The sequence below is a fragment of the Bos indicus genome, chromosome 28 (genome assembly GCF_029378745.1).
Source record: "Bos indicus isolate NIAB-ARS_2022 breed Sahiwal x Tharparkar chromosome 28, NIAB-ARS_B.indTharparkar_mat_pri_1.0, whole genome shotgun sequence".
NCBI classification, from domain to species: Eukaryota; Metazoa; Chordata; class Mammalia; order Artiodactyla; family Bovidae; genus Bos; species Bos indicus.
The window spans coordinates 19635850-19660556 of record NC_091787.1 but is presented as its reverse complement, the minus strand read 5'-3'; the positions used below and the strand labels follow the sequence as shown (position 1 = coordinate 19660556).

The following is a 24707-nucleotide window of genomic DNA, read 5'->3' as shown; positions in this document are numbered from 1 at the left end:
TATCTCTCCCAGCAACCTTGATTCCAGCTTGTGCTTCATCCAGTCCAGCATTTCTCATGATGTACTCTGCATATAAGTTAAATAAGCAGGGTGACAATATATAGCCTTGATGTACTCCTTTCCTGATTTAGAACCAGACTGTTCCATGTCTACTCCTGACTGTTGTTTCTTGACCTGCGTATAGATTTCTCAGGAGGCAGGTCAGGTGGTCTGGTATTCCCATCTCTTGAAGAATTTTCCATGGTTTGTTGTAATCCACAGAGTCAAAGGTTTTGGCGTAGTCAATAAAGCAGAAGCAGATGTTTTTCTGGAACTCTCTTGCTTTTTCGATGATCCAAAGGATGTTGGCAGTTTGATCTTTGATTCTTCGACCTTTTCTAAATCCAGTGTGAGCATCTGGAAGTTCACGGTTCACCTACTGTTGAAGCCTGGCTTGGAGAATTTTGAGCATTACTTTCCTAGCCTGTGATATGAGTGAAACTGTGCCATCATTTGAGCATTCTTTGGCATTGCCTTTCTTTGGGATTGGAATGAAAACTGACCTTTTCCAGTCCTGTGGTCACTGCTGAGTTTTCCAAATTTGCTGGCATATTGAGTGCAGCACTTTCATAGCATCATCTTTCAGGATTTGAAATAGCTCAGCTGGATTTCCATCATCTCCACTAGCTTTGTTTGTACTGATGCTTCCTAAAGCGCACTTGATTTCACATTCCAGGATGTCTGACTCTATGTGAGTGGTCACACCATCATTATTATCTGGGTCATGAAGATCTTTTTTGTACAGTTCTTCTGTGTATTCTTGCCACCTCTTCTTAATATTTTCTGCTTCTGTTAGATCCATACCATTTCTGTTCTTTATTGTGCCCAGCTTTGCATGAAATGTTCCCTTGGTATCTATTTTTCTTTAAGAGATCGCTAGTCTTTCCCATTCTGTTGTTTTCCTCTATTTCTTTGCACTGATCATTGAGGAAGGCTTTCTTAGCTCTCCTTTCTATTCTTTGGAACTCTGCATTCAAATGGGTATATCTTTCCTTTTGTCCTTTGCCTTTCCCTGCTTCCCTGATAGCTCAGCTGGTAAAGAATCCGCCTGCAATACGGGAACCTGGGTTTGATCCCTGGGCTGGGACGATCCCCTGGAGAAGGGAAAGGCTACCCACTCCAGTATTCTGGCCTGGAGAATTACATGGACTGTGTAGTCTACAGGGTCGTAAAGAGTCAGACATGACTGAGTGACTTTCACTTCACTCACTCTGTTCTTTTCATAGCTGTTTGTAAGGCCTCCTCAGACAACCGTTTTGCTTTTTTGCATTTCTTTTTCTTGATCACTGCCTCTTGTGCAGTGTCACGAACCTCTGTCCATAGTTTTTCAGGCACTCTATCAGATCTGATCCCTTGAATCTCTTTGTCACTTCCTCTGTATAGTCGTAAGGGATTTGATTTAGGTCATACTTGAGTGGTCTAGTGGCTTTCCCTACTTTCTTCAATTTAAGTCTGAATTTGGCAGTAGGAGTTCATGATCTGAGCCACAGTCAGCTCCTGGTCTTGTTTTTACTGAATGTATAGAGCTTCTCCATCTTTGGCTGTAAAGAATATAATCAATCTGATTTCAGTATTGACCATCTGGTGATGTCCATGTGCAGAGTCTTCTTTGTTTTTTCTTTTGGTTATCAAATAATCCTTTATTTTTCGGTTTCCTTTGCCATTCTTACCTAACTAGGCACTTCACCGCACCACTGTTGATGTCGTCTATGATGTCATGAGGGTGGCGGCCATCAGCATTGCAGCCTACAGACTGGGAGGTCCCCAGAATCTCTTTAATGGTTCCAGAAAGTTCTCTAGCTAGAGACCCATGCCGCATCTGCCAGGCAGTGTTGAGAATCTCATCAAAAGTGATGTTTCCACTGTGCTTAATGTTTTTCTGCTTCTTTCTGTCTCTTGGTGGTTCCCTGAGGGCTTTGATGATCAGGGCAGAAGCAGAAGGTAACCCCTAAGTCTAGGCCTGTCTGTTCTGAACGGTCAGTTTCACTGTAATCCTCAGACCCTTCCAATCACAGTTGCCTTGGTGGTGTCATCACCGACCTTTTTTAGAGACAGACCCAGGGGGCCCATCTTGGGGGCCAGGGCAGACGTGGCACTGACTTCCCCACCGGTGCACCTCAGGTAGGTGACTTTGATCTCCTTGGGGTCGAGTTAATTGGTTGTCAAAGGTAAAAAAGTAGTTCAATGGAGAAAGGACATTATTCCTCCCAGCTACTATTGGATGAAAGTTCTAATTGCTCCTCATCTTCCTCAATATTTGGTATTGTCAGCTTTCATTTTCTTTTAATTTTAACCATCTTAATAGATGTGTAATAGTATGTCATTATAGTTTTTATTTACATTTCCCTAAAACTAGTGATATTGGGTGTCTTCATGTACTTATTTGCCAGTTGTATTATTATTATTTGTATATCTTACTTGATAAAGTGTCTCTTCAAATTTTTTGCTCAGTAAGTTTTGTTTTTTAATTAAATTTTGAGAGTTCTCTAAATTTTCTGGATACCAATCATTTATCAGATGTGTGGCTTGTAGATAATTTCCCCTAGTCTATGACCTTAGGAATTTTTTATTTCACTAATGTTTAATTTTGAATCTTATGGATTTTAAGAAATCTTAGCCTAAATCAGTGTGAAAATTGTTTTTTTCTTAAAGATTTTTAGCTTTTCAGATATTTTAGGTTTATAGTTCATTTTGAATTAATTTTATTAATTTTAATATATGGTGTGATGGATGAACTTTTTTTTTTTTTAGTATGAACGTCTAATTATTCTAACCCTGTTTGTTAAAGGGATTGTCCTTTCTCCAAACTACTTTTTTACCTTTGACAACCAATTAACTATGTACATATGAGTCTGTTTTTGGACTCTCCATTTTGTTCAGTTAATTTGTTTACTCTTTTGCTCATGTCATGCTGAGTTTATTAATGGAGTTTTATAGAATAGTCCTGAGGTAAGATACTTTGAATCTTATTTTTTCCTTTCAAAACTGTTTTGAAAAAAAAATTGCTTTGGTGGTTCTAATTCCTTACCTTATTGATTTTACTATCAACTCATTGATTCTCAAAATCAAAATACTTGGTGATATTTTCATTGTGATTACTTTGAATTTACAGATCAACTTGGGGAGAATTGAGTCTTCTAATAAATGTGCATGGTATATCATTTCACTTATTGAGGTCTTCTTTCATTCATCAATACTTTGTAGTTTTCAGCATGAAGAGGTTGTACCTATTTTATTACATTTATATGCGTTTTAATCTTTTTAGGTGTTATTCTAAATAGTACTGGTAGACAATCATGCCATTTGCAAACAGAGGCAGGCTTATTTCTTCCCTTTCAATCTGTATGCCTTTTATTTCTTTTTTTCTTGTCTTATTGTACTTTCTAGGTCTTTAAGTATGTTGTATTGAATAGGAGTGGTGACAGCAGATTTCCTTTCCTTTTTCTGACTCTTTGGAAGAAACCAGGTAGTCTTTTACTCTTAAATATGATGTTAGCAATAATTTTATAGTAGATGCATTTTATCAGGTTGTGTAAGTACCCTTCTACCTCTGATTGGCTGAGAAGTTTTTCAGGAAGGAGAGTTGGGTTTTCTCAAATGCATGTTTTTTGCATTTGTTGATGCTATCATATTTTTCTTCTTTAGTCTGTTGACTGGTGAATTATGCTGATTGATCTAATGCTGAGTCCAGTTGCATTCTTGGGATAAACCTGTATTTATCTCTGGTTGTGGTGTGTTATCCTTTTTATTAGTTACTGAATTTGATTAGCTAATATTTTGTTGAGGATTTTTGCATATATGAGGGATAGTGAGTTTTCTTTTCTTGTAATTTCTTTGTCAGATTTCGGTTTGCAGGACCTTATGTTCATAAAATGAATTTGAAACTTTCCCTCCTATTTGTGTAGATTTTTTTCTCCCACTCTTTTTTTTTAATTCCTGGTTAGTTTTAACATTGGTAATTTCTTGTGACCTATCTTCAAGGTTATTGATTCTTTTCTCAGCTCTGTTAAGTCTGAACCTACCAAAGACTTTAAAATTATTTTTAGTGCAGTTCTTGTTTTGAGCATTTCAGTTTGACTCTTAGCATTTCTGTTCAACTCTTGTACTTTCTGTCTCTGACTTGCCATCTATTATGCATATTGTTTTTCTGCTCCATTTGAGCCTTTGTCATTATTCATAATTATTTTTAATTCCTTGGCTGATAGTTCCAACATATGACTTACATGATTTGCTTGCTCTTCAGATTTTGTGTAATGTGGAATTTTTTTCGAAGGAGGGTAAGAAATTACTTTATTTAAAGGAATAGTACAAATGAAAGAACTTGGATGGATGGATTTGTATAAATTATAAAAAAGGTAATGATAACCCAGCATGCATGCATTACCTTGGTGACCAAGGAAACCACCCCCATGGCTAGGCCTACACTTTTTGAACAAATGCCGGCTATCATTTGCATGATGATAGAGACTGAAGTATATAGTATTTATGCCAAGAAGTAGGCAAGACTCTTGTTCTGTTACATTGTTAGTATGGGGAGTTGAATCAGTCTTGTCTGAAGTTGATGATTTATGGGGTTTTTTTGTTGCTTTGGTTACCTTCAGTGTATTGTCAACTGTAAATACTTTTGTCATCACTTCATCCTTAAGGTGAGAGTTGATTTGCTGAAAAGTTTAACTCAATGTTTTTACTCCACCTTCATCCTTAAGCCTTACTGGTACATCTGAGAGTCAGAGAGGTTCTCTCTGTACTCTTCGGTTCCTCTCTCTAGTAGAGTGGTGGTTCCTCTCTGTTATTACGTGTGCCTGGGAGCTTGTTTGCCTTGTGGTAGGCTTGAGGCCCTGGGAACTATTCAGCCTTGTGGTGGTGGGCAACAGAACTTATTTTTCATCCTAGACCAATGTTACTTTTAGACAGGCTCTGTGTTTTTCTCTTCTCAGTAATCCTGCTTTTCCCCTGAGTTGTTTGGGGCCAGGATGATTTCCTTTCCTTCCCTCAGGGGTAGATGCGACCTTCTAATTTGAGGGAATTATAAAAGTTTGAATCATAAAAACACCAGAAGAAAGTACTGAAGAATACTTACGTATTTTCTAAGGATGGCTTAAGGTTGAAACAAAGATTTTGGCTTATTTGTATAAACATTTTGAACTAGTGAATATCAAAAAGTGCAAGTGGGGAAAGAAAGATCCATGCACATTTAGCTGTAAAAGTAAATGAAACTTTTACATTTGTAAAAGTAAATGATTTTCAGATAATTTTTGTAATTAGAATAATTGAAAAATGGATTTTTAGCTATTGTAAACAAAGAAGAATATAAAGGCATGCAAAGTAAAGTTTTCTTTGTATATATATTTTATATTTTTTCAAATATAAAGGTTATTTGTAATGCAGAATGTCTCAAAAATTTCTCCATTTGAAGTTAGTTCTGCTAGATTATTTTAATATGATAGTTTTAAGGGCAAATTTGGAGAGAAGAGGAAGGAAGCATTTCTACAAGGGTTTAAAACTGTTTATTTGGGAAATTCTTTAGTCTGTATTATTAATTTGCATGTATTAATGATTAATATGTGTGTCTTCTGTGAGATCTTTGAGAGAGAAACTTTCAGGCTAAACACATTTGTTTTCCTAAGCAAGATTATTGCGTTCTATCAATCCTTTAAGGGCTTCCCAGATTGCACTAGTGGTAAAGAACCCATCTGCCAATGCAGAAAACAAAAGAGACGCACGTTCAGTCCCTGGGTTGGGAAGATCTCTTGGAGAACAAAATGGCAACCCACTCCAGTATTCTTGGCTGGAGAATCACACGGACAGAGGAGCCTGGCAGGCTACAGTCGATAGGGTTGCAAAGAGTCAGACGTGACTGAAGCAACTTAGCACATTGGTCCTTTAATATTTGTCAGTTCTGAACCTACCATGTATCAGGAGAGTGTACATGGCTGCTTACTGGATTATTCAGAAGCCTTAGAAGCAAATTCTTAGAAACTTAGTTGATGATGTTCGCCTCTCCTTTTTCTGTACAGTTCCTAGAAAAGCAGAGGGGTTTGCCCCAAGTAGTTAGCAATAGTAGTAACATAGACTCCTGGGCATTTGCTCCTTCATTACACTACCTATGTGACTGCTTCCCTGGTGGCTCAGTGGCAACGAATCCACCTGCCAATGCAGGAGATATGGGTTCAATCCCTGGCTCGAGAAAATCCCCTGGAGTAGGAAATGGCAGCCCACTGCAGTATTCTTGCCTGGAAAATCCCATGGACAGAGGACCCTGGCGGGTTACAGTCCATGGTGTCACAAAGAGTCTGACACAACTGAGCACACATGTGTGTGACTACTAATTTCGTATTTGTACATTTGATGCGCAAAATATCCATTTGTAAATGGCTCTGTGGCATGGGGATTGACCAGTTTTAACCTTAGTGTTTGCATACTTTGTGAAAAGTTGGTTAGCTTTCTGAATATTTCTTTTGGCCATTTAATCATCGGTAATATCAAAATGTGCCCTGGAGTAGCAGAATGTTTTGGGGATGTTGATTTGAATTTTAAGTCTGTAGTTAAAGTTTTTTTGAGGTCTCTTTTTTATGTGTGTCAGTTGTGATTTATAAAGAAAATGATCTAGGGGCCCCCAAATACTGAGCTTCTGTGAACATCGGCCTTAGAATTGGAGCACTATTTTATACACTCTTTAATTGAATAAGTAAATTATTTGTAATAGTGAAGCGCACATGGAGGGAGAAGGCAATGCTTTCCTTTATATAGAGTAATTTATTTTTATCGCATGTTTATGTTATGTAGCATTACATATAAATCCCATTATATGTAGTCATGTGGCTTTTTCTAGAATATGCCAAAGAAAGAAATGACTACAAATTTCCCATATTTACTGCTAGGCCTTGTTTGTTTTGGTTTTGTTTCTTTGAAGCCAAATGCCATTAATTTAAGAAATGTGCCTCAAAACTGTGTGTTCTTGATCATAAACTTTCATCTGGGAAGGAACATCAGTGGAATATAGTTAGCATGCTGAGATTTTGAGTCATTATTACTTTTTAGCTTAGGTTTTACTTTGAGTTTTCCTCATTTATAGCTTCAAATCCAAGTGTAGACAGTTTTACGTAACTAAGCTTCATGGATGTGAACAGCCATTCTTTGGGACTTTCATTTCGCTACTGCTTACTTGTGGCGTAGTGAAGGCTTGTGAGGACAGATACATAACCCTTTAGGAATGTAACCTGCTAAGAAGTTAGTGTCAAGTTGAAGACGCAGAGTACAAACTGCCATCTAGCATATTTAATGGTAGTTAATAGTGGACACATTTATGAGAGGGGTGATGAACACACAAGACAGTGCTGTGGGATACCCTGGGAAGACTTGCTGTGTGCTCAGTGGCAGCTTTTCATTTATTTTTTTCTTATAGTTTCTCATTCAGCAGATTAGGATATTTTCAGTGCTATTATGTTCATTCTTTCTAAATTAAAAATTATCATTAAAAATCAGATTTAGTCTTATTTTTAATAGAAAAATATTGAAAAGAAGTGGTAGGTCCTGTGCATCCAGAATATAAATTAGAAACTAACAAATGTGGAGGCCCAGTAGAGATTTGTTTTCTCCTTCTTTCGTATCTTCTTACCTTCATTTCTTCTCTCTCCCTCTTGTTCCTTCCACATAGCATCAAGAAGACAAAGTTATATTGGTATGTTCTTAGCATCAAGAGGCTAAAGTTATATCGATATGTTGGCTCTGTCAAAGACATTATTTGAGACTGTTCTCTTTGGAATACTAAGAATAGGCTGGTGTTTTGCATATATATTGCTTATAGGATCATTTTGGGATTTGCATTAAATTGGTACTTTAGTAACAGTGTGAGCTTTTCCGGTGGATTCTAACTCTTTTCTCTGTGTCTCTTCTTTAGAAATTATCCCTAGGAACCACCTTGCTTTTCTGGTGAAGCTCAAGTTTTAGGAAGGCTTTGCATTGTACCTCCATGATGAAATGAGATAATGTATGTAAGACATTGTTAGAAAGGTGATGAATAACCCTATAGAAAAAACATGAACTCTTATTTATGAATATGGCCCTCAATTTAGAGACTGTAAGTTCTCTTAGATGGGTTGGATTTATTAATAGAAAAAGGTATATAGTATATATATATATATATATATATATTTTTTTTTTTTTGCTATTCGTTAATTCAGTAACATGTAATGAGCATTTAATATGCACAAGTCTTGGATGCTGGGAGTATTGTTATGAACAAGATAAATTGTCCTTGCTTTTATGGAACTTATGGTTTGCCAGGGGAGACAAACATAAAACAACCATTTACACAATAAATGTTATATATACAGTTGTGATGAGTGCTAAGACAAATGGGAAAAGTTTTGAAAATCCATATTTGGTGGTTTGATAATCTTGGGATCAGATGGCTTCCTTGAGGAAGTGACATTTGAATTACTTTATTATTATTGTAATTGTGATTGAAGAATTCAGTTTAAATAAGTGCTTAAGGAAATACTGAAATAAGCAGTTTGGGGCATTTTTGGTGGTTCAGTAGTTAAGACTCTGCTTCCAGTGCAGAAGGCATGGGTTTCCATCCCTGGTCAGGGAACTAAGCTCCAGCATGTTGCATGATATGGCAAAAAAAAAAAAAAATTAAGATTTACTAATAAACATGGTAACATAATTTTTTTAACATAAATTTATGTTCGATTCTGTTCTTGGTATTCCATTTGCAGAATTCACTTGAAATTGTTGACTTTCTTCATTGGCTTCCACAGTTCTATACTTGTATGAGTCTAAGACTTCATAACCCACTCCAGTCTTAACATTTGACAATAACTAAAAAATTCCAAGTTATAATGGATTTGAAATTTTTTGTTAAAATGCACTAAACTTACCTTGTATGCCATTCCAGTAATACTTCCTTAAATATTAAACCAACCAAGGCATTTCTATTGTACATCTTTCTTAGACTGAACTTCTTAAAGGATAGAAGCCCTATCTCCAGAACCTTGCAGGATGTGAGACACATAATAAGTGTAAAATAAGCAAATCTATTATGGATAATCTGGGTTAAATAAGGATGAAATAGTTTGGTAACTGACTCTCCTGTTTCTTTTAACTTACTGTTTAGCATAATACAGGGGCTTGGACTTAACAAAGTCTGGTTTTGAACACCAGTTCCTTAATGTGTAATCTTAGGCAAATAAAGTTCTGTAAACCACATCTTCTTCATCTTAAAATCATTGGACTTCCCTAGTGGTCCAGTGGTTAAGATTCCGTACTTTCACCGCTGGTAGCTGGGGAACTAATATCCCATATGCCTTGAGGTGAGGCTAAAAAAAAAAAATGAGCTGAAAAATAAAATGAGATTTCTTGTATAAAGTGCTTGGCACAGTGTCTAACATATCATAACTGTTCCAAAAATGGTGGCTAATATTATTACAAGATACAGATTTTCTTCCTCTTACAATGGGGTAACTTCTAGATGAACCCATCAGAAGTTGAAAATATCCTAAGTTGAAGATGCATTTAAAACACCTGATGTACTGAACATCCTAGCTTAAGTTTACCTACATTCAACATGCTTAGAATACTTTCATAAGCCTGGGCAAAGTCATCTAACACATAGCATATTTTATAATAAGGTGTTGCATATCTCATGTAATTTATTGAATCCTGTACTGAAAGTGGAAAGCAGAATGGTTGTATGAGTATAGAAAGGTTTTAAATGTATATTACCTGTTAACCTTTGTGTTTCTTGCCTGGCTTGGCTAGAGGCTGCAGCTTCCTGCCAAGGCCCAGCATCAGGAGGGAGTATTGTACTGCTCTTAGCCTGGGAAAAGATTAAAATTCAGAATTCAAAATAAGATTTCTACTGAATACATATTGTTTTCACACTGTCCTAAAGTTAAAAAATCTTAGGTCGAACCATTCTTGAGTTGAGGACCATCTGTGTATGCACTGAACTTTTTTATCTGTTTTACCTATGATGTTTAAAACAGACACATGTAGTGACCCAGGATACTGGTATATGTTAGAGCAGCTAATTGGCCCTTTCTATAATTAAACTGAGTCAAAAAGTAAGAAGTTAATAACTAGTTGGCTGTTTTAAAATGGAACTTGATGAACTATTAATTATTGATAAGTGGGTAATTGTGGTCCATATTGTAATGAAGCCATTATCTTCCTTTATAAGTCAGTTTTTTAAAAATAATAAACCAGTAAATTTTTGTGGCTTTTTAAAAAACCAAATAATCCTACAATGCATTTGGATGTAGGAAATTTGCCTGAATTGATACATATGTGTGTATGGATATATTATAAACATATTTGGATTTTGGAATGGAAAGAGTAGAAGCTGTAGTCTATATTTCTAAATTTTCAGCTTCTGTAAACTTATTTTAAATACTTCTCTGTCACTGTCTTTGACTATATAATGAAGTTCAGTTCAGTTCAGTCACTCAGTCGTGTCCCACTCTTTGTGACCCCATGAACCACAGCACGCCAGGCCTCCCTGTCCATCACCAATTCCCGGAGTCCACCCAAATCGATGTCCATTGAGTTGGTGATGCCATCCGACCATCTCATCCTCTGTCATCCCCTTCTCCTTCTGCCCTCAATCTTTGCCAGCATCAGGGTCTTTTCAACTGAGTCAGCTCTTCATATCAGGTGGCCAAAGTATTGGAGTTTCAGCTTCAACATCAGTCCTTCCAAAGAACGCCCAGGATTGATATAATGAAGTACTATAACTTATAATTTTAGTACTATTAATATAACTCTTTACATTTACCAATATTGACATTTTCTGACTATTTTTATGAAAGTAAAGGATGTAAGGGCATTTAATTGAACAAATAAATATTTTTATTCCATGTTACACTTTATAAACTTTTGATTATGTTTACACTTATGATTTGCTGGCAAAAATTATGTAAATACAGTTGAATTTCTTTTTAACAACTTGGGTGTTAGGGATGCTGACCCTCAGTACAGTAGAAGATCTGGAGTATTTTGCATTTGGCCCTTGGTGTCAGAGGTTCTGCATTTGTGGATTCAACTGGGTGGTGTAGTACTATAGTACTTACTGAAAAAACCTGTGTGTAAGTCACTCCACAGTTCAGTTTCATTTTGTTCAAGGGTCAGCTGTACTGCCCGAAACAAAGCAAAAGATGCCAGCAACAACAAAATCCATTAAGGCCTTTTTATTTTACATTTAAAAAAATGAATTTCAAGTTTTTCCATAAGCAAAATATCCACAAATTAGTGGTTTATTGTTTTTGTTGTTGTTAAACCCTAGGTACTAATTGTACTCAGACGATTCATAGACTAGTATCTGGAATATGGTTGTAAGTACATAAGATGTTTGGATTGAAAATGTTAATGAAGATATATTATATGACCATCTGAAAAATTTTGTTTCTGCATTTGAAACATTTTGACTTGGATTTGCATGCTTTTCAGAACACTTAAAAGGACAGCATTCTACATGTCTAGGGGGTTCCTCTGAGAAGGCAATGGCACCCTACTCCAGTACTCTTGCCTGGACAATCCCATGAATGGAGGAGCCTGGTAGGCTGCGGTCCATGGGGTCGCTAAGAGTCGGACAGGCCTGAGCGACTTCACTTTCACGCATTGGAGAAGGAAATGGCAACCCACTCCAATGTTTTTGCCTGGAGAATCCCAGGGACGCGGGAGCCTGGTGGGCTGCCGTCTATGGGGTTGCACAGAGTCGGACAGGACTGAAATGACTTAGCAGCAGCAGCAGCAGCAGGGGGTTCCTAGGGATCCATTTACAGGAGTTTGCCTACAAAATTAAAGTCAGCTGGCACCTTTATGTAAGGTAACCTGACAATCTCTCCTTCTAAAAGTGAGTGATATTTATGTGATAATAGTGTTATTTGCAGCTTTTCTCAAACGACTTTATTTATATTTTCTCACTTGCTCCTAGAATATCACTGAGATTAGGAAGCAGGCAGTTTCAGTTAAGCATCTGTGTCATGCCAAAGATCACAAAGCAAGTCATTGATAATTTGGTATCTGAATGTCAATCTTCTTCTTTTTTCCCCTCTTTCCACATGTTAGATTATTTTCACCAGGTTATTTTACTGGTTCCTTAATCCAATTTGAGATTTTAGAAATCTTAGCCTGTAAGGTGATTTGCTAAGTAATATACAGTAGGTACTGAAAGAGTGGACTTGGAAGTTAAAGATTGCATAATAAAATTAAATTTTTCTCTCATCTTGCAAGTATGCATTTCTAGACATGGTTTTCCTTTGTATATTTATTACATGTCTACATTTGGCCTTTAGATTAGCAGAATTAGACCATGATGATTAAAATCTGGAAAGAACTTTTCCTTTAATTTAGGGTTTCAACCTATTAACAGGGGCCATGTATTTTCCATTTCAAAAACAGCTTAGGTGTTGTAAGAAAGTGGATAAAAGCCTTACGTCTATTTAAAATATTCAGATTTCTAAATTCCTTTATTTTTTTTAATTTAATTTTTTAACTTTACAATATTGTATTGGTTTTGCCATATATCGAAATGAATCCGCCACAGGTAACGTAACTTTTCGTGGAGGTTTAGAAAAATCTTTAAGAAACTGAAATATAGAATAGATTTTTATTGTGCTAGAATAATTTGGGGAGCTGATGTAATCATTAGTGGCCCTGGAAATAAAACCCACAACAGGAATTTTAAAAATTATCTTTAATAAAAGTATGTCAGATTTCTCACTGACATCGGTATGGATGCTTGATTTAGAACTCAACGGTGAGATCAAAGGAGTTAATTGTTCCAAGTGGGAGATGTGTGCTGGATGGGTTACAGCGTCCTGTTGTGATTGGACGGGAAGTATACATAATTTATTTTCCTGAACTATGATTGGCTAAAACCCTTTTCTTTCCACGGTATTTTTCTAACAACTTTGAATCCGGGGCCTTTCCAAACCGTTTTTATTGTCAGACCAACGAGTTTGGGGTATGTACTAGTATTGAAAGTACTCAAATGTATGGAGAAACTGTTCTTGAATTTTAAGAATGTTGACAAAAGCCCTCAACCGAGTGTTTGGCTTTCTTAAAACAAAGCAGTAGCGAGGTGTAAATCTCTGAATAGCCCAAACCGGTATTGAGTGTTAGGGCTTCCCTTGTGGCTCAGCTGGTAAGGAATCCGCCTGCAATGTGGGAAACATGGGTTCGATCCTTGGGTTGGGAAGATCTTGTGGAGAAGGGAGAGGCTACCCATTCCAGGATTCTGGCCTGGAGAATTCCATTGTATAGCCCATAGGGTCGCAGAGTTGGACACCATTGAACGTGTAGTGAGTGTCGCCCCAAACAGGAAATATGAAAGGATGACAGTGTTTTCTTCATTTTCATTTAAAGACGTGTACTTTGTTTCTGCACTGACTGAGTTCTGTGGGCTTAGTTTTCAGTTGAAAAGTGTTGCTCTGCGTTGCTGCTGGGACTGCGGGACTGCTAATTCAGGCAGAATTCGGGCTAACTCAGACTGCAGGGCGCCATTTGTTCTGGGGGGGGGGGGGGAATCACTCTAGAGATGCGGCTGTTAATCTGGAGTTTGTTTTGCGACCCAGAGTGGAACCAGCACACTTCACTTTCACCTCACTCAATCCCCCACCCCAACCCCCCACTTCTCAGGGAGCGACGAGTAGAGAGTTGGACCCCAAACACTACATTTCTGAAGGACTACATTCCCTTCTCCCGCCCCTCCTTTTTTTTTTTTAAATCTAGTCTGGTCCCGCAGCCGCCGCGTCGGGCACTACTTTCCGTCTGCGGTGGTTCCTCCGACCCTCTCCCGCGGCTCCCTCCCCCAGCCCGCGCCGGCGGAAGGAGACGCGCGGCGCGCTCGCAACTACGCTAGTGGATGGGGAGGCGGAGTAGTACTGGCCGCGGCGCGGTGGCGGCAGCGGCCGGAGCTGCATCGGGGTCTCAGACGGCGTGTGGAAATTTGTTAATTTCTTTCTTTCATTTGTGGAACCGTAGCTAGAGGCTGCAGGTCGGAGTGTCCAGGGCAGTGTTGAGGACTGAGTGACTGAGGTCGCTGTGCCCTTCTGGGCAGAGCGTCCGGTGCGCCCCCGAGTCTGCGCTCGCTCGCGGGGCCGCCGCCTTTCCCGGGTCCGCTGTCTTCAGCATGGACAGCCGGTAGGAGCGGAGTTTCGTTGATTCCCTGGCAGCCGAGGAGGCGACGGCTGCTTTGGCAGTGACGGCTATGGCGGTGGAGACGCGGCCGGAGCTGGTGGGGAAGCGGTTCCTTTGCCTGGCGCTCGGCGAAGAGGCGCGGCTGGAGCGCGGGGAGAGCGGACGCTGCTGGCGGGGCTGGCGAGCGGGGGTTATCCGAGCGGTGTCACACAGGGACAGCCGCAATCCCGACCTGGCGGTAAGAGCGCGAACACCCCTCAGTCTCCAGCCCCCGGCCGCACCCCCACTCGTGGTCCCGCCGCCGCACAGTGTGGGGTTACTTCTGGCACCTGGTTCAGCCGGGCCAACTGGCGGTCACGCCCCTCTCCTGCGCTCTTGGGCGGGTTTGCCCACATACCCTGCCGGGGTCGCTACCTCCCCACGAGTAGCTTCTTCCGTGGAGGCGGTGATCAGGCTGGACTTACCGGCGCCCGCCAGGGCCGTTCGGCCACTGTCCGGGTGGGGTTCGGCCGCGGCTTCCCCTGCGGTACCCCGGCGGCCGCGGAGACCTCACGGAAAGGCGGGGCTGCGAGCCCGGCGCCGCGCGTGCAGGTGGGGGTGGGGGCGGGTCGCTCGTGGCGGTGAGGGGCCAGCTTCACCATCGTCTGTTTGCAAAACTCTTAATAGTGCAAAGGGTTTGGAGATTTAAAACTTGAAGGGGAGGGAGGAAAGAAAAGAGGTATTTGGTTTTGCAGCCTGTCTTGAGATTCGTACGTATTTTCGAGGCAAAGGCCTTGGCAGTGGCAGGTGTCCTGATTAAACCTTTTTTATACAGTAGATGCTTGGTTTTCTAATCGGAAACGAAGAAAGTGGAAAATTTCGATTTGGATGGTCGTGGAAATTAGTATCTCCCTCCCTCCCTCCCTTCTTTCCTTGGGATTTTTTTTCCCCCATAGTTTTTGTTGTTGTTAGAAGGGAATAGTTCTTTAAAGTCATCCGTTCCTGGGTTTTATATGACTTTAAGTGAAACGAGATATTGTAAATTAAAACGTGTAACACCCCGCGAAACCTTAAAGTGGCTTTTTCTTTGCTTGCTTTTCCTTACATGTGACACTGCCAATAGTTTCTTTCAGTAGTGTAGGAATGTGCAAGATTCTGTGACGGGATACGCTGTTAGTGTTCCAGTAACATTTTCACTAGGGGACGGGTTGGAGTTAAGGAGCCAAGTACAGGCAGGACATTGATAGGTTTTGAAAGATTGATTTATGAATACATAATCCAGAATTTATTGGTAATACCCTGGGGTATTTTTCACTGAATATTTAAAATTGGGGAACTTTTATCTTTTTGTTATGTGCAGGTTTACAATTCCCAAATTTCTTTAGTATCTATACGTGTACATACCTAATATTTTTGTTGGAGGTTTTGAGTCTGTTTTCCTTAAGCCCAGTTTCATGAATGTAGTCAGTGATATGGTTTCTTGCTGCCTGTATTAATGTCGGCTTGATATTGCAAAGCATGTTTGCAGAATAGAGGTAATTTTGGAGATTCTGGTTGGTTAGTTTCATTGAAAAAAAAAAAAAATCAGCTTTTTTAAAAAAACAACCCAAACATTTCTTAACGGTGCTGCAGAGTGGCAGTTCAGTGTATTTGCGTAAAAAGCGTGTGTTGATTTTATTTTTCTTCCTTTTACTCTGACATGTAATTGTCTTGATTTTATGTGGAAGATAGATTATGGGTTAGCATTTTTAAATGGTTTCAAAACAAACATGAAATGATATTTTGTTTTCCACAAATTTTTAGTTACATGAGAATTGGGAGATATGGTTTTAAGTTATGAGTATCACTGGTGACAGCCAATTTATCAAAGTTAAATTATTAAAAATGTATGTGAGAATTTAAATGATATAAAGAGGGGAGTTTTCAAATACTGTTTGAAAAGGCAAGGTTAATTAGGTATTTAAAAATGAAAAGTGTATGTGGATGGAGGAAATCGGCTGGAAAGAGCAGGAAAGAGTTTTCTCAGATGATGGAAATGTTTTGCATCTTAATTGTTGATTACATGTGTGCATACATATATTAAAACTCATTGAATTGTGCACTTAATAATTGTGCATTTCATTTGTGAAAATTTTCCCTCAGAAATGTGTTTTGAACTATACTGTAACTGTGTGAACCTTTGACAGTTTTCCTTTAACCGTCTTAAAAAATGTACAGTATAATCTGAGTTTTTAGCCTGGAACCTACAGATTTAGAGTTATTTTCAAACTTTATTGTATTCATATCTCTTTCCATTCATGTTACCTAAGTTAAATGAAACTTGAGACAGTTTAGCATCACCAAAATGTAATTCGGATGGTATATTTTTGTGGCTGCAGAATGAATCAAGGCCAAAGGAGCTTGATCAGTTATATGAAAAATACTATTAAATAGGCCATTTTAATTTTTTGTTATTGCATGTCTATGTAATTTAAAACTTAACAGGGTTGTTAGTCTCAGCGGTGCATGTGTTTATGGCACATGATTTGAGAGGATAATTAGTTTAGGGGATGATTATGATTTAGTCACTAAGTTGTGCCCAACTCTTCTGACTCCATGGACTGTAGACCACCAGGCTCCTCTGTCTGTGGGATTAACCAGGCAAGAATATTGGGGTGGGCTGCCATTTCCTTCAGGAGATCTTCTCGACCCAGGAATTGAAACCAGGTCCCCTGCATTGCAGGCAGGTTCTTTACCAACTGAGCCATAAGAAAAGTCCAATATTTATTCATTTGGCTGCACTGGGTCTTAGTTGTGTCGCTCAGGATCTTTGATCTTTGCTAGGGCCAAAAAAAAAAAAAAAAAGATCTTCACGACCAAGATAATCACAATAGTGTGATCACTCACTTAAGAGTCAGACATCTATATCAAGGCTGTATATTGTCACCCTGCTTATTTAACTTATATGCAGAGTACATCATGAGAAATGCTGGGCTGGAAGAAGCACAAGCTGGAATCAAGATGGCCAGGAGAAGTATCAATAACCTCAGATATGCAGATGACACCACCCTTATGGCAGAAAGTGAAGAGGAACTAAAAAGCCTCTTGATGAAAGTGAAAGAGGAGAGTGAAAAAGTTGGCTTAAAGCTCAACATTCAGAAAACAAAGATCATGGCATCTGGTGCCATCACTTCATGGGAAATAGATGGGGAAACAGTGTCAGACTTTATTTTTTGGGCTTCAAAATCACTGCAGATGGTGATTGCAGCCAGGAAATTAAAAGACGCTTACTCCTTGGAAGGAAAGTTATGACCAACCTAGATAGCATATTCAAAAGCAGAGACATTACTTTGCCAACAAAGGTTTGTCTAGTCAAGGCTATGGTTTTTCCAGTGGTCATGTATGGATGTGAAAGTTGGACTGTGAAGAAAGCTGAGCGCTGAAGAATTGATGCTTTTGAATTCTGGTGTTGGAGAAGGCTCTTGAGAGTCCCTTGGACTGCAAGGAGATCCAACCAGTCCATCCTAAAGGAGATCAGTCCCAGGTGTTCTTTGGAAGGACTGATGCTAAAGCTGAAATTCCAATACTTTGGCCACCTCATGCAAAGAGTTGACTCACTGGAAAAGACTCTGATGCTGGGAGGGATTGGGGACAGGAGGAGAAGGGGACGACAGAGGATGAGATGGCTGGATGGCATCACCGACTCGATGGACATTGAGTTTATGTGAACTCCGGGAGTTGGTGATGGACAGGGAGGCCTGGTGTGCTGCGATTCATGGGGTCGCAAAGAGTCGGACATGACTGAGCGACTGAACTGAACTGAGGGCATGTAAGTTCTTTAGTTTCAGAGTGTAGGATCTGGTTCCCTGTTGCTGCTAAGTCACTTCAGTCATGTCCGACTCTGTATGACCCAATGGATGGCAGCCCACCAGGCTCCCCCGTCCCTGGGATTCCCTGACCAGGGGTCAAATCCAGGCTTCCTGCCTTGGGAGCACAGAGTTTTAGCCACTGGACCACCAGGGAAGTTTAGGGGATACTATGTTTCAAAAGTTAGTCCATTTCTCTTATTTTGGGTCTTGATATGAAGAATTTCCATGTGCATTAGTTTCCTGTGGAGCTTCCTCTGTGGCTCAAATGGTAAAGAATCCACCTGCAGTGCGAGAGACCTGGGTTCGATCCCTGGGTTGGGAAGATCCCCTGGAGAAGGGAACAGCTCCCCACTCCAGTATTTTGGCCTGGAGAATTCCATGGACTGTATAGTCCATGGGGTCCCAAAGAGTCAGACACTGCTGAGCAACTTTCGCTTTAATTTCGTGTACTACTGTTAACTGTCACAACATGGGTGATTTAAACCACTAGTCTTCAGCCTTTTTTGGCACCAGAGACTGGTTTTGTAGAAATGTTTCCATGGGAGTGAGGTGGGGGTGGTTTGGGGATGACTCAAGCACATTACATTCATTGTGCACTTTATTTCTATTTTGTGCCAATCTCAGGATATTCTGTATTGACTTTAGGGTTAAGGTCTGTGCTCCTATGAGAATCTAATGCTGCTGCTGATCTGACAGGAGGTGGAACTCAGAGGTTATTCCTAGTGATGGGGAGCAGCTGTAAATGCAGATGAAGCTTCATGCTGGCCAGCCTGCTATGCCTCCTGGTTCCTAACAGGGTTGAGACCCCTGCCTGATTTAAGCAATATAAATGAATTATATTTTAATGATTCTGGAGATGACAAGTCTAACTTGCGGGTTTCCATAGGCCAAAATCAGTGTGTGATTAGAACTTGCTCTTTTCTGGAGGCTCTAAGGGAGATGATTTCTTTTCCTTTTCTAGTTTGTAGAAGCAGCCCACATTCCTTGGCTCGTGGTCCTCTTCGTCTTTAAAAGCCAGCAATTTATCTTTCTGTTTTTCTCTAGTTCCATCACCCTCTTGACTCTCCTGTTTCCCTTTAAATACTTTGAAGTACCCTTGTGATCATATTGGGCCTACCCAGATAGTCCAGGATAATCTCCACATCTGCTAATTAACAACCTTAATTCCATTTCTATTCTCTTTTGCCATGGAAGTTTAACATGGTTACAGGTTTCATGTATTAGGACGTGAATATTTTGGGGGTGGCATTCTGCCCAACACACCATGGTAGCAAAAAAAAACCTCTTACATTATGAACATATGATTTGATACAAATCCATTGAGGCTAAAATATTTATGCTATAAGTTTTAATGATATCACTATCTGATCTCTTAAGTAAATGAGTAAATTTGTAGAAGTTTTACACAGTTGTGCTTGGATAATTTCACATATTCTGTTGATTACATTTAAGAAATATTTTGAAAAATCTGGGATATTTTGCAATTATATTAACCAACAAAAGACTTTATCTGAACTCTCTTTATTCAGGAGGGCCAAGTTATTGATGAAGTAAAATAGATTTTGAGCCCTCAGCATGTTTTTTTTTTTAGCTCCATTGTTTAGAAAGTTTCTTGTTTTGTTATACATGTTGAACATTTATGACTGCCAAATGTGTCAGGTTTTTTCCAGTACACAGAAGGAACCAAAAATCATAGCATTGTGTTTTGCAGACCAAACATTTAAGTTTGTACGTAGGGGAATTGTCTCATGGTCACTTAGTGAGGAGTAGGTAACTTTGAAACACTGATTTTAAACTATTCTAAACTGTGTACTGGGCTTCCCACGTGGCCCAGTGGTGAAGAATCTGCCTGTCAGTGCACAAGACACGGGTTCAATTCATGGGTGGAGAGGATATGCTGGAGAAGGAAATGGCAACCCATCCAGTATTCTTGCCTCGGAAATTCCATGGAGAGAGGAGCCTGGTGGGCTACAGTCCATGGGATCGTGAAAGAGTGGGACACAACAGTGACTAAAAAACAACAAATGGTGTGAATCGTGTTTTGTGTAAAATTAAAGAAACTCTTGTTTCCGCCCTTTTCACCTGTGATACAACATTCTGGCACATATTTTGATGCTGTTAATTTAAAACAGAATGTTATCATTCAGTTCACTCGCTCAGTCGTTTCTGACTCTTTGCAACCCATTGGGATGTAGCACACCAGGCTTCCCTGTCCTTCACCGACTCCCGGAGCTTGCTAAAACTCATGTGCATCGATTCAGTCACGCCATCTCATACTCCAACCATCTCATACTCTGTCGTCCCCTTCTCCTCCTGCCTTCGATCTTTCCCAGCATCAGGGTCTTTTCTAATGACTCAGTTCTTCGCTTCAGGTGGTCAAAGTATTGGAGTTTCAGCTTCAACATCAGTCCTTCCAGTGAATATTCAGGACTGATCTCCTTTAGGATGAACTGATTGGATCTCCTTGCTGTCCAAGGGACTCTCAAGAGTGTTCTCCAACATTACAGTTCAAAAGCATCAATTCTTTGACGTTCAGCTTTCTTTATAGTCCAACTCTCACATCTATACATGACTACTGGAAAAACCATAGCTTTGTCTAGATGGACCTTTGTTGGCAAAGTAATGTCTCAGCTTTTCAATATGCTGTCTAGGTTGGTCATAGCTTTTCTTCCAAGGAGCAAGCGTCTTTTTATTCATGGCTGCAGTCTTGGTATGCAGTAATTTTGGAGCCCAAGAAAATAAAGTCTTGTCACTGTTTCCATCTATTTCCATCTATTGCCACTGTTTCCCCATCTATTTGCCATGAAGTGATGGGACCAGATTCCATGGTCTTAGTTTTTGGAATGTTGAGTTTTATGCCAGCTTTTCACTCTCCTCTTTCACTTTCATCAAAAGGCTTTTTAGTTCTTCTTCACTTTTTGCCACAAGGGTGGTGTCATCTGCATATCTGAGGTTATTGATGTATCTCCCGGCAGTCTTGATTCCAGCTTGTGCTTCATCTAGCCCAGCGTTTCTCATGATGTACTCTGCATAGAAGTTAAATAAGCAGGGTGACAAGATACAGCCTTGACGTACTCCTTTGCCAATTTGGAACCAGCCTGTTGTTCTGTGTCCGGTTCTAACTCTTGTTTCTTAATCTGCATACACATTTCTCAGGAAGCAGGTAAGCTGGTCTGGTATTCCCATCTCTTTTAAGAATTTACCACAGTTTGTTGTGATCCACTCTGTCAAAGGCTTTGGCGTAGTCAATAAAGCAGATGTTTTTCTGGAACTCTCTTGCTTTTTCTATGACCCAAGGGATGTTGGCAATTTGATTTCTGGTTCCTCTGCCTTTTCTAAATCCAGCTTGAACATCTGGAAGTTCTCACTTCATGTACTGTTGAAGTCTCGTTTGGAGAATTTTGAGCATTACTTTGCTAGCGTATGAGATGAGTGCAATTGTGAGGTAGTTTGAGCATTCTTTGGCATTGCCTTTCTTTGGGATTGGAATGAAATCTGACCTTTTCCAGTCCTGTGGCCACTGCTGAGTTTTCCAAATTTGCTGACGTATTGAGTGCAGCACTTTAACATCATCATCTTTTAGGACTTGTAGCTCAGCTGGAATTCCATCACCTCCACTAGCTTTGTTTGTAGTGATGCTTCCTAATGCCCACTTGACTTCAGACTCCAGGATGTCTGGCTCTGAGTGAGTGATCACACCATTGGTGTTATCTGGGTCATGAAGATCTTTTTTGTTTAGTTCTTCTGTGTATTCTTGCCACCTCTTCTTAGTATTTTCTGCTTCTGTTAGGTCTGTACCATTTCTGTCCTTTATTGTGCCCATCTTTGCATGAAATGTTCGCTTGGTATCTCTAATTTTCTTGAAGAGATCTCCAGTCTTTCTCTTAGCTTCATATAGGGAGGATACTGCATTTGAAAGTAAAAGTATCTAGATTTTTCAACATAATTGAAAGTATATAGGCCATTTTCCAAAGTTTGTAGGTTAAATGTATTACTTTTTGGCAGTTGTAAGTTATGTGTGAAGAATATCTTCATCTTTGAAACTCATATTTTCTTTCTACTTTACAGTACAGTCGAAGTGTTTAGTAAATGTTCTGCTGCTAAGTTGCTGCTGAGTCACTTCAGTCGTGTCCGACTCTGTGCGGCCCCATGGACAGCAGCCCACCAGGCTCCCCATCCCTGGGATTCTCCAGGCAAGAACACTGGAGTGGGTTGCCATTTCCTTCTCCAGTGCATGAAAGTGAAAAGTGAAAGTGAAGTCACTCAGTCGTGTCCAACCCTCAGCGACCCCATGGACTGCAGCCCACCAGGCTCCTCTGTCCATGGGATAATTTTCTACTGAATGGCAAATAAATTGAGTATCATAAATTTCTTGTTCTTACCAACGATCTCAGTTGTCAATTATTATTTCCTCTTAATTTTCAATCTCCTTTTTTATTGTGTGAAACTGTGTACCTAAGTGGTTACTTTCCCTGTTCATTATCCTGTGGTTTGACTAAAGAGTAGGCGATGGTATTCCTAAACCAATCAGGGAATAAACTCCTCTGGTTACATTGATGGGTGTATAAACCTTAAATAAGCCCCATCAGAATGAAGCCAAGGAGTACTGTGTAGGTGTTAGTCTGGAATTGCCACAGCTGTTTTCCTATTTTAAGGTGAGCCAGTTTGAGGATAAAGTTGAAATATAGAGGCTAACAGTATTGAAAAGGCACCAAAAAAATATGACTGATCACATTGTTTTTCTGAAACCTCAATATCATTATTGAGTTTTTCACTTAGAAAACTTTTTTCATTACGAAGAATGACTTTATTTCTGTTTTTTTTGTTGTTGTTTCTTTTCTTTGGTACCAAAAGCACCATAACTGATACACGTGGTAGTATTTCTTTGCCTCTTTTATTTTGTTTTGAAAGCATTTGAAATATAGCCTTTTTTTCATCCTCATGTGTTATTTAAGGTTGAGACATTAGATTTTTGTTATATGACTTTGAATAATTTTAGGTGTTTTTCAAGAAGGGCGATATGTTCTACTCTGTTGTGTCCAGATGTATCCCAGAGCTTTAAAAAAATTAATGTATATAAAAGATAAATACCTAGTTTTCTTAGTAATTTAAAATAAGAAATACCTAAAATTTTATGTCAGGAAATGTGCCATTATTAAAGAGAAATCTCAGCAAGAGGTAGTAGTAATATTTTAGAAATTAAAAAGAAATAGCAACCTTTACTTTTTAGGCTATATACCATAAATGTTGTATTTTTCGACTCTGTCATTGTTAGCCAGGTTTTTTAATGGTGGCAATTTGGTGGTACCAAACACTGCTGATTTCATGTTTCAAGATTTGACACTAATTAATCTCTGCCTAATAACTCTGGTAAACATTTTTTTCAATGTGGACTTTTAATAAATATGTTTTGTTTGATATAAAATTATTAATCTGACAAATTGGTATGGATTGTATACTTTATCCTTTAAGATTATTGCTTATTAAATATTGAAGTGTTTAAGATGTTGAAAGATTCTCTGAAATTATCTAATTGGATAGAATCTTTTCATGTAGAATTTGTAGTCATTTTGTATTTTAGCTATTTTATGAAATTACATTAGTAAACTCAAAATGTTTTTTTCTCTTTTTATATAGAACCTATTGATCTGATTATAGGATACTTGGTTAATTAAGAGAAAGCAGTTTATTATTCATTTACTGTTTGGTTGGACTTGGTGCTAAAATTATAAGGTTGCAGCATGGTCTAGACCTGTTTCCTGGATGCCGCCAGTTGAAGCTCTGAGTCCTATAGAATTTGAGGAGGGTAGATAAGTGCTCACATCTTTGAATAAAAGGTGTGAGTACAGTTATTTCTGCCTTTTGGGGTTTATTGGCTAGTAGGCTTCTTTGGAATTAATAAAAAGTTTGGATTACGGATTTCACGTGTAGTATTTCATCTGTATTTGTTCAAGTCAGCCAAACAAAATAGGTCTTAGGAGAACATATTTTGAAATTCATTTGAATAAATAGGAATTAAATGTATAAGTATACATAATAATACATAACTGATGACAAAGAAAGATTGCTTAAAATGTTTAAGCACTTAATTTATAATTTGGGCCTCAGTTTTCTCGTTTATTCCATTTAGTGAATGAAATTGGTCTAGAGTTCACAGTTTTTCCTATTCTGTAGTTCTAGAATTGTGATGTTGATATAGTTTCTGTTTAAATCCTGTACTGTCTTGGAATAAAGTGTCTATTAAGCAGAAATAAATTTTAGGTCCGTCCCAATAGCTTTATTTACAAGTTAGTGAAGCATTTCATAATAACATCTATTGTGTTACCTTATTACAGAGACCCACAATTGTATGTAAATAATGTAATTTCTGTGCAGTGTTTCTTCTGGATAATAAAAAATGAAGTCATAGGATTTGGATTTTTATGATCAAATAAATTGAAGTAGAATAAAGAAATATCTAAAGGCTAAAGTATTGGAACTTAAAATAATTTGGTATATTTCTTCATGTACCTGGGTGTTTTGATCATCTACATGTAATTCTTTGTGAAGATATCCTGTAGTTCAAATTTATTAAAAGAAGTAAAAAAAATTCTTTCAATGAACATAGTACTTCACACTTCGAAAGCTTAAAAAGGAAAACGCGCCCTTCCAGTGCTATGGTAAATAGCCTCCCTAAACCTTTGCTTTCTTGATTTT

At 38.8% G+C, this 24707-nt stretch overlaps 1 protein-coding gene and 1 pseudogene across 3 annotated transcripts in view; one reads left to right on the top strand and one right to left on the bottom strand.

The window, feature by feature from the left end:
- The window catches only part of JMJD1C (jumonji domain containing 1C), a 316167-nt gene that overhangs the window by 32359 nt on the left and 259101 nt on the right, over positions 1-24707 (top strand). Inside the window, exon 1 of one of the 3 annotated variants that reach the window (XM_070782323.1) lies at positions 1836-14422. The exons of 1 other annotated variant lie outside the window; for it this stretch is intronic. In XM_070782323.1, coding sequence (XP_070638424.1) covers positions 14255-14422 — 168 coding nt within the window. In that variant the 5' untranslated portion in view covers positions 1836-14254. Of the gene's footprint in view, positions 1-1835; positions 14423-24707 lie in introns of those variants that run through there. One more of the 3 variants, XM_019953726.2, reaches the window with a different exon arrangement.
- Positions 1706-2190, bottom strand: LOC109553616 (large ribosomal subunit protein uL11-like; annotated as a pseudogene).